Here is a 13,368-nt window from a genome sequence, read left to right on the forward strand (position 1 = left end):
AAAGCGGAGTTCTACCCAAAAGTGGAACTTCCGCTCATCTGCTTCCTCCCCTCCAGTGCCAAGTTTCAGGGGGGAGGCGGGGGTGGAGGTAACCTTCCCCACTTCCTGGAGACAGAGCTGCGGCACTGTCCCTTGGGAGCTCGACCCCCTCCTTCCCCTGCTGTTGAGCCAATTAGTATGCACAGCGCGCCTCTCACACGCGAAGTAGGGAACTGGCTGTGAAGCCAAAAGGCTTCACTGCTGGCTTCCCCAAGAATGAACGGCGGCAGCAGCACCCGATCCAAAAATTGGCTGGGGTGCTTTCATAGAGGGCTCCCTGGACAGGCAAGTGTCTATAGTGTCTACAGTATTTGTAGCTGCTGACTTAATTTCTTTTTCCCCCCACCTGGAACACTGCTTTAACAAGGTCCAATTCCAGAGGAAGGATAGAACTGTCAATCTTGCCCTTCCCCAGTCTGTTAGCACCTCTGAACCCAATACAAAGATATCACTCATCATACTTTTGACTACCTGTCACCAGGACAAGAAAATGAAGGAAGAAGTTCTGTCCAGATGAGACAAACTGCTATAACAAAAAATGTAAGATTCCAATCATCTCCATATCAAAAATGTTTGTCTAGAGTGGGCTAGAATTCAAAATTGCCATGACAGTTACCAGTCATTACTCAGACTCTTCTAAAAAGATTAAAATATAAACTCTGGTCGCTGTGGGTTACTACACAATACTGGGCTTATCATTCATAATAAATACTACCCAATGGCGACTATATGCTCTATGATGGGATTTAGAACTGTCGAAAAAGTTAAAACAAATCTGAACCACCCATTGAAATCCGCTTGCTTTTAAATGATTATTTTGTAATGCTATAAAGGATTACCTTTCTGCAAAATAAATGTATTAAAGGTCTCCAAACACAGACAGGACTAAAACAACAACTGGGCTTGTTGCCTGTTTTTATATGGTCACTGGTAACTGCAAATCCTTTTTATCTTTTATTCTAGGTCAAGGGCATTCCTTTAACTATAAAGACTGATTCAATGGCAAATTTGTTATTACCGGTGGCTGCAGAGGCCTTTGTACCATCTTCTTTCACCTCGAGTTTAGCTTTCTGCAACATATGTGACACATGAATGGGATGCGCCTCTAAAAGAAAAAACAAACGTTATTTTGGAAGACCAAACAGTTTAGTATAATATAGAAGCCCTCTTTATTACTTTACATGATTCAGTAAACAAATTGAATTCCAAGAAAACAAAGTTAAAGTGATATTACCCCTTAGCGCAGCAACCCTTCTAAAAAAGGTAACCGTTACATAATTTTGAAAGCGTTACATTTTTTAAAAAAATCCTATGGAGATTTTTAAAGTGCCGAAGTTTTTTTTGCCATTCCACGATTGTGCACAAATCTTAAAGCGTGACATGTTAGGTATCTATTTACTCTGTGTAACATCATCTTTCACATACAAAAAAAATTGGGCCAACTTTACTTTTTTTAATTCATAAAAGTGTATTTCTTTCCAAAAAAATTACATTTGAAAGACCGCTGCGCAAATACCATGTGACATAAAATATTGCAAAGATTGCCATTTTATTCGCTAGGGTCTTTGCATAAATAATACATAGAAAATTACTTGGAACACCCAAACATTATAACAAAAATACATATTTTAACTTGTCAGCAACATCTGTCAGAAAAAGGCTTAGGCTCCAAGGGGTTAAACTGTTTATAAGCACTTTCAGCAGCCTATTTATTCACTTACTGAGTATGCAGCTTCTTTAGCTATGAAGCCTTGCCTAAGTTTCCTGTTTCTGGGTGGCTCCTTTCTCTTGTCGAATCCTAAGTCACCCTATCATTAAGGGACTAGAAGAAGGGGGGCCGTAACTCAGGAAAGGTTAGAAAGGTTGTGGTAGTTGGGGACTCAATTATCAAGAGGACAGAGAGGGAAATCTGTAAAAAAGATCTCGTGAACCGAACAGTTTGCTGTTTACCGGGCGCCCGAGTTCGGCACATCGCAGATCTGGCAGACAGATTGTTGTGCGGGGCTGGGGATGACCCAGCGGTCATGGTGCATGTGGGCACTAATGACAAAGTTAAAGGTAGGTGGAGGATCCTTAAGAACGATTTCAGGGACTTAGGTAATAGATTGAGGAAAAGGACCTCCAAGGTGGTTTTCTCTGAAATACTGCCTGTACCTCGAGCCACACAGGAGAGGCAGAAGGAGATTAGGGAACTTAACAAGTGGCTGAGGAATTGGTGTAGGAAGGAGGGGTTTGGGTTCCTGGAGAACTGGGCTGACTTCTCAGTCGGCTACCGGCTCTTTAGTAAGGATGGGCTGCACCTTAATGGGGACGGTACAGCTCTTTTGGGGAGAAAGATGGCCACCAAGTTGGAGGGGCTTTTAAACTAGGAGACGGGGGGGAGGGCTCAGAAGTAGAGTCAGTCAGGAGGAAGCAGAGGACTGAAGGCAGCTGTAGTGTCAGCAGCGACAGTAGGTCCACAAGGTCAATTGGCGGGTCTGTGCGGGAGAACCTCAGACCAAACAGGAATAAACATAACCGCCAATTGCGCTTAACTTCCTTAAAACTAAGAGGGGTATATGCTAATGCCAGGAGCCTAGCTAATAAAATGGATGAGTTGGAAATGTTAGTACATGAGGAGGACATAGACCGTGTGGGAATAACAGAGACTTGGTTCGACCCCTCACATGACTGGCTGGCCAATATCCAAGGGTATTCGGTGTACCGGAAGGACAGGGTAGGAAAAAGAGGGGGAGGGGTATGTCTCTATGTCAAGAACAATATAAAGGTGACAGAAAGGAGTGACATTACGGATGGGATGAGCATGGATTTAGAATCTGTGTGGGTTGAACTCCATAGGGAAGGAGAAAAGGGGAAAGTAATTGTGGGGGTTTGCTATAGGCCACCTAACCAAGGGGAGGAGGTAGAGCTGGAATTTTTAGCACTAATGGGTAAAGTGGCAAAATTGGGATCAGTCATCGTATTGGGGGACTTCAATTACCCCGACATTGACTGGGAAGAGGGGACTGCACACTCACAGAAGGCCCGCCTATTCACGGAAACCTTACTGGATAATTACATGTCACAGTTGGTGGATTCCCCCACCAGAGAAAACGCAGTCCTGGATCTATTGCTCACTAATGACCCAGACATAATCTCAGAGGTAGGAGTCCAGGACAACCTGGGCTCTAGCGATCACAGGATGATCACATTTAGTGTAAATAACAACATAACAAGACAAGTGGGGAACATAAGAACCCTAAACTTCAGAAGGGCAAACTTTCCAAAATTGTACTCAATGATGGAAAAGGTAAACTGGGACCAAACCCTGGGATCCCTGACCACAGAGGAAAAATGGGAATGCTTTAGGAACATATTAGGCAAAGGCATCTTGCAGTGCATTCCTATGGGAAATAAATTTAGAAGAGACAAAGCCAAACCTGGCTGGCTAAACTGTAGCGTCATAAAACTTATTAGGGGGAAAAAATTGGCCTTCAAGAAGTATAAATCAGAGGGCACAGTATCGGCTTTCGAGCAATACAAGGAGGCAAATAAGAAAAGTAAACAAGAAATCAAGATGGCTAAAATCAACTTTGAGAGACAAATAGCGGAGGATAGTAAAAAAAACCCAAAGAAATTCTTTAAATATATCAACAGCAAAAAAACTAAGGCAGAGCATATTGCACACATAATTAACAATGATGGGAGGATGGTTACAGAGGACACTGAAAAAGCAACCGTGCTAAATGCTTTTTTCTCGTCAGTCTTTACACAGGAAAAGGAGGGGTACACTGACCATGACTGTATGGTTAGTAGTAATAAACAGGACTTGCCACCATGGCTAACAGAGGGGGAAATCAGGGAAAGGCTGGATAAACTTAACACAAACAAATCGCCAGGACCGGATGGCATACATCCGAGAGTACTCAAGGAACTCAGTAAAGTTATATCGAGACCACTGTTCCTGATCTTTGCTGACAGTATTAGGACAGGAGATGTACCAGGGGATTGGAAGAAAGCTAACGTGATTCCAATATTCAAAAAGGGCCAGAGGCATATCCCGGGAAATTATAGGCCTGTCAGTTTGACATCAGTAGTATGTAAACTTCTGGAGGGGATGATAAGGGACTATATTGTAGAGTTTGCTAAGGACAACAACATCATCAGCAGTAATCAGCACGGGTTTACAAATGGGCGTTCTTGTCAAACCAATCTCCTTACATTCTACGAGGAGGTGAGCTGTGAGCTAGATAGGGGGAGACCAGTGGATGTGGTGTACTTGGATTTCGCTAAGGCGTTTGATACAGTTCCCCACAAGCGCTTAATTTATAAAATAAGGTCTGCAGGTATCGATAGCAGGGTTTGCTCTTGGATACGGAACTGGCTAAAAAGGCGGGTCCAAAGGGTAGTAATAAACAGCGCATACTCAGACTGGTCTGAGGTGGTAAGCGGGGTCCCCCAAGGCTCAGTCCTGGGACCAACCTTGTTCAATTTATTCATAAACAACATTGAGGTCGGGATCAGTAGTTCGATATCAGTTTTTGCAGATGACACAAAATTGGGCAGGGCAATAACTTCACAACATGAAGCAGATATCCTGCAGAATGACCTGGACAAAATAACAGAGTGGGCAACGACATGGCAAATGAGGTTTAACGTGGAGAAGTGTAAGGTTTTGCACTTGGGGACTAAAAACATAAAATCACAATACACGTTAGGAGGGGAGCCCTTGGGGGAATCAAAAATGGAGAAGGATCTGGGAGTATTGGTTGATGATAGATTAGGAAACAGCATGCAATGTCAAGCGGCAGCTTCCAAAGCCAACAGAATATTAGCATGCATAAAGAAAGGGATGCATTCCAGAGATAAGACTATAATCCTTCCACTTTATAAAACTCTGGTCCGACCGCATCTGGAGTATTCCGTCCAGTTCTGGTCGCCAGTCCTCAGGAGGGATGTGTTGGAGCTGGAGAGAGTCCAGAGAAGGGCAACTAAACTAATTAGGGGATTGGAGGACCTTGACTATGAAGAGCGTTTACAATCGCTCGATTTATTCTCCCTGGAGAAGAGACGTCTGAGGGGGGACATGATAGCAATTTATAAATATCTTAATGGGGATCCCAGCTTAGAAAAAAAGCTGTTCATTCGAAGGGATTGCATGAGGACTCGAGGGCATACAATGCGATTAGAGGAGAAGCGTTTTAACCTCAGGCAACGCGGGGGGTTCTTTACTGTTAGGGCAACAAGATTGTGGAATTCTCTACCACAAGAGGTGGTTTCTGCGGGTAGTATGGTGGCTTTCAAAAGACTCTTAGACTTACATCTCAAGGATCAGAACATTCAGGGGTATGGGAGATGATTACAGCCACACATGCCTACACAGGTTGAACTGGATGGACTATTGTCTTTATTCAACCTCACCTACTATGTAACTATGTAACTATGTGTCTCCCTACACTGTGTGCATAAATACAAAAACACACAACCTTGTAGCCTAGGATGGCAAGGCAATCTCCTCTGCTCCCCTCCCCTTCTCCAAGTGAACATACTGGCTCCAGACTGCACTGTCCACTGTTAATGCTTTCCCTTGAAGACCAGGATTTCATGGAAGCCGCACTGACAGCAGGGGGGCCTGAAGCATTGAAGGTTGAAAACTGAAAATGCTGGGGTAGCAACTTTTGCTAATATCTTACCGGGTTTTTTTTTTTTTTTGTTTTTTTTTTTGCACTCAATGAGTTAAGCAAAAAAAATGCTGAGGGTTTAACACTAATTTAAAGAAAACATGTAAAGATGGTGAAAAAGAATGGTGCTGCAATTGCGAATGTGTCATCCTGATTCTAGATTCACCACCTAATTAGATCAAGTACTGCAAAATGGGAGTTTAGACTTTACTGATTGCAAGGTTGTTTCAAATAATGGATTAGAGGGTTATGCCAGGGCGAGTGCCGTGGTGACTGTAGTAGTAGAATTAAGTCAGTCAGTTTTTCTCCTCATTAGGTTCACTATAGATTTGCAAAGCAACTCCAAGAGCTGAAATGTTGCAGTTAAAATAGCAGTATCAATATTGAACACTAGATGGTGCAAGATTATAGGATATTAGAAATAACCAATACTAAACATTAGATGGAACAAAATGACATATTAACTATTCAGAGGTAAATTAATATTCAAAAAAAGCAGAGGAAAAAAAGTTCAAAGTGCAGTATCTACTATACTATATACTAATTTCAACTAGTTTTAAAATTAAAAATAAAAGCACATTTTAAGAACATACTTTAGATAATGTTCAGGCAGACCAATTCAAGCAAATTCTCAATCAAGTTCACAATCCTCTGACATCTAGCATTTATAGAGGCCACTTCCCCATTTACATAACCACACTGCACCAGACGGATGAGTAGTTCCCAATGTTACCGCAAGTGATAGGTAGGTTTGATCATGCTCAAATTTCAAAATTGTCTCATTTCTGTTATAATCCTGTTTTTATTATATGTATAATCTTACAGCTATAGGGGCTGCCTCCAAGATTAGCCAATATCCTACCCCAGACCCCTTGAGGTTGATTTACTAAAATGGGTGAGTCTACATTGGCCACATAAATAAACCCAATGCAATTTTAAAAGCAATAACCTCTTCTGTGAATATATACTAGCGATTTTTATTTTACACATATGGAAGTTAAAAAAAAAAAAAAAAAAAAAAAAAAACACACAAGATTAGCAGCCCTGAAAGAAGAATAAATAAGCTCCCTCCATGGACCAATAGGATTTCTACTTCTGTGTGGTATGGTACCTACTGGCTTGCAATGATCCTGATGCAAAACGAACATAAGGAGGTCAGTTGACTATAACTGGAGTGTGCAAAATCTGGTGAACAGAACAATCTGAAGTAAGAAAACGATTGGCTACCATGCACAGCTACACTTTACAGTTTTAGTCAATCAACCCTCGTATGTTTGTTCTGCATTAAAATCATTGGAAACCAGTAGGTGCCATCAGGTATAAATCCTATTGGTCCATATTCTTGTTTTAGAGCTGCTATGATATTTTATTTTACTTCTTCTATGTGTGTAAAATCGAAACAGCAAGTATTAATTCACAGAAGATTATTGCTTTTTAAATTGCATTGAGGTTAAATTATGTGACAAATATAGACAAAAGTAATTTGAGTTATTGTTTAAATCTAGGTTTATCTTTTTTTTTTTAAACACTTAGGCTGGCCATACATTATACAATTTTCTTGAAATTTACCTTCAACTATATAGTACAAAGGCCTGCCTAACTGGATACAAGTAAATGTGTTTAGCTTTGACCTCATATTATGTGGTGTGTGGTAAATCCAACAGAAAATTGTACAAGAAAATTGAACATGTATGGCCAGCCTTACACGGTAGCCTCATCATTTACTACATTCTTTTAATCCTGAAATATTGTAGGCTTTTCAGGAATTCTCTAGCATACTATTAAGCCTCTAAAATGAAATGCAGGTTTTTATCACTTCAGCTGCTCAGTCACTACCATCAGCTGCACCGAATCTGGTGCAGCTGTGCATGGTAACAAATCAGCATCTAACCAGCTTGTTGGATTAAGCTTTGACAAAAAAAAAAAACCTTCTGGCCGATTGGTTTCTATGCAGATCTGCACCATATTTTGCACTCTCCCGTTTTAGTAAATATCCCCCAAGGGGTCCTCTGCTAAGGAAGTGATGAGAGTATGGAATTTGCAGTCATACATAGCAGCATAGCAGATAGATAGGAAGCCTTCTTTTATGATGACATAGCAGTAGAGCACCCAAAACAGCCAAACATTTCGAACTTGTGTTCACACTGAACATTGAGCTCATCCCTAGCTAGCAGAGACATGCAAGAATGGTTTGCCCTTCTTTCTTCATTTACATAGTACCAAAAAGCTGCAGATTTCCCCCATATCAATCCTTAGCACATTTTGTTTACACAAACTGTCAGACACTACATAATGTGCATGTCCTGTGATAAAAATCAATGTCTGATTTTCAAGGTTAACCTATTACATTTTTCAAATCCCTTAAACTCATGCTTTGGATCTTCCTTTATAATAAGCATAACGGAACTGTGACCCACACTGTGCTTGTGGACTTCCATCAGTATACAGATTCCTTCAGTCTTGAACATAGATATCAAAGCTGCCCCCTTAGAAAGCTACACGACAACTTAGCTTGTACTGTACCTTCTCCATTATTGAACATTCTCACACAGTTTATATACAGCATGGACATCCCCCTCCTGATCAGATTACCCCATCAGGTCAGGGGTTGTCTGATTACCTTATCATATGCAGATGAAATTGTATACAGAAATAGAATTAACCTGAACTAATTATCTAGCCATCTGGACAAACAATATGCAAGTTCATCAACAATTAACAATGGGACAGACAGGCTTAACAGAATACACATCACACCTCAATACACAGACAATAGGAAAAGACCGCCAGTGACAGATTGTTTGTTTCTGACATTGTTTACACTTATGATAATGTGTATTGTATTTCAAAGAACCCATTTGAAGTAATCCAAACCATATTCTCAGTGTCCATTAAGTATCTGTCTTTCACTCCCAGTGACGGTGAGTACCGGCAAAATAAGTCTCCATCATAATGAGCATCTGCTATTGTAACATCATACTCCTGGCAGTCTTTCAGAATCTGGAAGTCTTTGGTGTACCTTTGACCTACATTACTTAGAATGCAAATGTGTATATAGAAAGTAAAATACAAATGTGTACACATAAAGTAAAAAAGTCATAATTTGAAAAAAAAAAAAAAAAAAAAGGGAGATATTTGCAAAGCTAAATCTAAAAGATTTTAATGGAGCAAAGCCATTTAGACTTACTGGTAATCTTTGTGAAGTTAGCGTTATTCGAGTCAAACATATCAGTGATGCCAAGGTTTTTCAGAGGTTCTTTTAGATTAGTGTTGGCCTCCACTGTGAACCTATTGAAAAAAATTAATGAACAGAAAAAAAAAAAAAAAAAAATTAACATTTGTGGTACAAACAGGTAAAAATGTAAATAATAAAAATGGCCTTAAGAATTGGAAGGTGGTAAGTTTGTGGATGCACATTACAATTGCCAAAAAAAATTAAACAAAGATGATGACCACATAAGCAAGCTTGTATCATTTTATACTGAAAGTGAACCTGTGGCCAAACTATGGGCATTGACCAATTGTTGCCAAAACCAAAATTCTGACACTTCTCACATACATGTATTTTTTATTTTATTTTTTACTAGAAACTTACTTAGAACCCCCAGTTATTATATATTTTCTGAAAGCAAAGGTGTCACACAATATTTGCACAGCAAATTTTCAGGAAAAAGAATACACGCTTTAATTTTAGTGCACACAAACCCAATACACAATTTTTTGGTAAAATATAAAAGATTGTTACACTGAGCAAATCGATAGCAAATATGTCAAACTTGAAAATTGTGCACACTCAAGGAATGGGGGCAAAAGCCAGTATGCTTTACAAGCCTTTGCAGGTTACTAACAGAGTAAGGGCCAGTTCACGACACATGCAGCCCAGTGTGGTTTTTTTATGCATGTGAACTTACTCTTTATAGAGAGATATGGTGTCTATTAGACTCCAGATTTCTCCTCTGCCCTTCAAAGCAGCCAATCAAACCAAGATCGGTTTGATAAGCTGCTTTAGCAGCAGGTAACAGCCAGTAATTAAAAGACCAAAACCAGCAATAAATCTTCATACATCATATAGATGGATCAGGAAAACACAGGTTCCTCCCCCTTCTCTATGGTAAGTTGACCTGAACACCCACACCAGTCCTGGGCTCCCCAATGTAACAAGAGAGCACAGAAAAGGTGACAGGTGACAGAGGAGAGAGGGGGGAACTACCTTCTGCCCCGTTAAGGTGTACGGCGACTGTAAAGCCGTTGGGATCACTTTTACATTAAACAGCCGGCTGAAAAAAATGATACCAGGATCATGGCTGCAGCTGCACCAGTGAATTACATGTCATGCTGGCTGATATCAGTCATAGGAGCATTAGAGTGGTAAATTTTTTGCTTTCTACACCTAAACCCAAGGTTGTACGGGTATGTCCTATTGTGGGAAAGGTTAAAAATAAAAAAAAAGTGTATTATATATATATATATATATATATATATATATATATATACACACACACACACACACACACACACAGTATATATCACTGTATATATATATATATATATATATATATATATATATATATATATACATACATACATACATACATACACACACACACAATCAGCACAAGCTTCAGAATTTACATGAATGGCGAGAGTCTCAGGTGCTGGTGGCTACTCTGTGCCTTTAAATCTCCTGGATACCCCCACAGCTGTGATCTCCAGTGTTGTGGGGGTTATCTGTCACAGGCACTCGACAAAATTGTTGACTTTTCCTGCCCCTTTCACCCCCACTGCTCCAATCATAGAAGCTGTACTATCCAATCAAATGAAGAAAAGCACTATGAATGGAGGAGGAAGACCTTTTAATCATCCGCTTGTCCTACATTCATAAAGTGCTTTTTATTGCCAGGGAAATGGAGAGGTTCAGAAGTGTAAGTAAGGAAGACATTACAAAAAGGCAGAGATATACAGTAAGAAACTATTTAGTAAAAAATAGATTACAAGGCTATGAAGTAGGGGATGGATGTGTATGGATTATTTTTTAAGAGGGATATTGTTTGTCACTTTACATCATCTAGTCTTAAAGTGATGCCATTACAGCCTGGCCATTCAAATGGCCAAACAGACAGAACCTGGGCAGAAGACTGGGTGAAGATGGAAGCACTCGGGACCTGCAGAAGTGCTTGCAGCGCAGCAGTGCAGGGCACTGTTTGACATTTAGGTCCGTAATAATATGCCAATATGCAGTGCATACTAGTACATATTGGCATAAACCACCCAGAGGACCATTTTTAAAAAGGAGTTTTACCACTTAGCGATCATCCAATAGTAGTTTTATTGCTACAGGGCAGCAGCTGTGTGCAGGATCATGTACACGCACACATGATCCTGCACTTCCAGGTAGGGGGCGTGAATGCGTGCTGCCAGAAGCTCACTCCCACTGCGATTACAGCTGGAGCCGATCGGCGGTACCATGGACTCAATGCAGGGACAAGGATCTATGTCTTCACCTAGTAAAAGCACCTCCCACAGTTTACAAAAACACTGGCTAGGCACACAGGTAACCCTCTGATTGTCTTTGATGTTAAGTCCTTTCCAACCAGGGTCATTAGTACTGTAACCGTGAATATTTTTTATCACTGATCACTGTATTAGTGTCACTGGTCCCCAAAAAGTGTCAGAAGTGTCAGTACATCCGCCAAAATATCACAGTCCCACTATAAGTCACTGATCGCCGCCATTACCAGTAAAAAAAAAAAAATATCCCATAGTTTGTAGACGCTATCATTTTTGCGCAAACCAAATTAAAATATGCTTATTTTTTTTTTTTTTTTTTAACCAAAAATATGTAGCTCAATACATATTGGCCTAAATTTATGAAGAAATTAGATTTTTTTTTTCTAGAGCAGAAAGTACATTTTGTTTTTCCAAAATGGTCAGTATTTGCTTACAGCGCAAAAAAAAAAAAAAAAAAAAAAAAACCACAACAACACTGCAGAAGTAATTAAATACCACCAAAAGAAAGCTCTTATTCGTGGGGGGGCGAGGGCACAAACTTATTTGGGTACAGCGTCGCACGATCACGCAATTGTCAGTTAAAGTAACAGTTCCATATCACAAAAAGTGGCCTGATCATGAAGGTAGGTAAATCTTCCGGAGGTCAAGTGGTTAATACGGCTTTGAAATTGGTCATCAACTTCAGTTAACTGAGGGTGAGCAAATTCCAAAGGATTACAAATATCTATAGCAAACAAAATAAAGAAGCCAAAACAGATGTGCATGCACTTTCCAGGAGTTCCAAGCAGGTCCCACCCAGCAGAAATAATATGATTAATTGGGAACATATACCCATTATTTAAACACTATATTACAACAGATTCTACCACCCACATTTAATTTACTCCATGCTCTCATAAGCAGCGTTGAGCTGTATTACAGCAGCCAGTTAGCAGGAGTAAGTCTGAGCAGCTGAAATCAGAATAGTATATAGTGCACGGCCCTGTCAATTAGGACTTCCTTTTATTATTTGCATCAATAATGTTGCAGAAGTATCAAACTATGCTAGTTATTAGTCTTGCTTCCAACACATTACCTGTCTAGTTAAAACAAACTGGAAAAAAAAAAAAAAAAAAAAAAAAAAAAAAATCGCATCCACATCCCAGTGCTATAGACATCCACGGTCCAAGTTGGGCCTTCTTACCAAGGCTATGTAGCAAAGCTCAAATTTGACACCATAGAATCAGAACATGCTAAAGTCAAACCTGATTGATATGTCCATAGTGCACACAGATTAAATTCACCTGAAATGCACACGTGATCTTCACCTAAAATTTTAAATAGTAAATCAGGACCCTCTTCATGTCACTGACATTACCTCACCTTCACAGCAATAGGTTCTGCATTTTATCTGCCCATCTATCCTGAGTGGACAATAAAACAGCAGGGTTTAAGGGGGTGTAGAGGTCGGCGCCTAACCTCAAAAGTTACAATCTATGGACGTTTTAATTTTCTCTTTCAGGCTACCTGTGCACAGGTGTGGTTACTTTCAGCAAATGAAAGCATTATTAATCAAAATAACAAAAATATTAAATGTGGTGGCTACATTCCCTTTCTAGACTCCCATTTATTTTCACCTGGTGACCCAGCCAGTTACACACTTCCTGTCTTAGAGTGTCTCCACTCCAATGGAGGAGCAATGGAGACACCGTTGGACAACAGCATTTTCATTTTGGGAAAAGGCTACTGAAAGCACAACTCCTGCCAACACTTTTAAAACAGTTACAGGTTTTACATAAAATTTTAAATTATTAAAAGCTGACCACTGTAAACCAAAATGTGATGCGCCAGAAATATAAAATCAAAAAGTGATGACAATAAATCATATCCAGTTCATAAGGCACATAGCAATGTGTGTGCTTCCAATAAAATGATATAAAGAGTGTCCCGTGTTCAGATGAAGAAAATCCAGTGATGAAAACAACTTGTAATCACCAATATAGTGAATCCCTCCACCAGGTGAATCAGCCTCTCACCTTTCTGAAGGACCCAAACGGGCCAGCAATCACATGTATCATTGATCAGACTTCCAGGAAAGAGCCACACTATATTGCACCTCGAGGGATCCCGGGACATATAGAAAACAGATGAAGAAATCTAGTGCTCTCCGCTTACTAATGAG

The 13,368-nt window shown here is 40.0% G+C and overlaps 1 protein-coding gene across 1 annotated transcript in view; it reads right to left on the reverse strand.

The window, feature by feature from the left end:
- Window positions 1–13,368, reverse strand: part of SERPINE2 (serpin family E member 2) — a 130,970-nt gene that overhangs the window by 5,782 nt on the left and 111,820 nt on the right. The window contains exons 6-7 of the mRNA XM_082251377.1: window positions 8,887–8,987; window positions 1,058–1,144 (exon numbers count right to left, since the gene is read on the reverse strand). Of these exons, the coding sequence (XP_082107503.1) occupies window positions 1,058–1,144; window positions 8,887–8,987 (188 nt within the window). The remainder of the gene's footprint in view (window positions 1–1,057; window positions 1,145–8,886; window positions 8,988–13,368) is intronic.

This window comes from Pelophylax lessonae (genome assembly GCF_965119305.1).
Source record: "Pelophylax lessonae genome assembly, chromosome: 3".
Classification (NCBI taxonomy): Eukaryota; Metazoa; Chordata; class Amphibia; order Anura; family Ranidae; genus Pelophylax; species Pelophylax lessonae.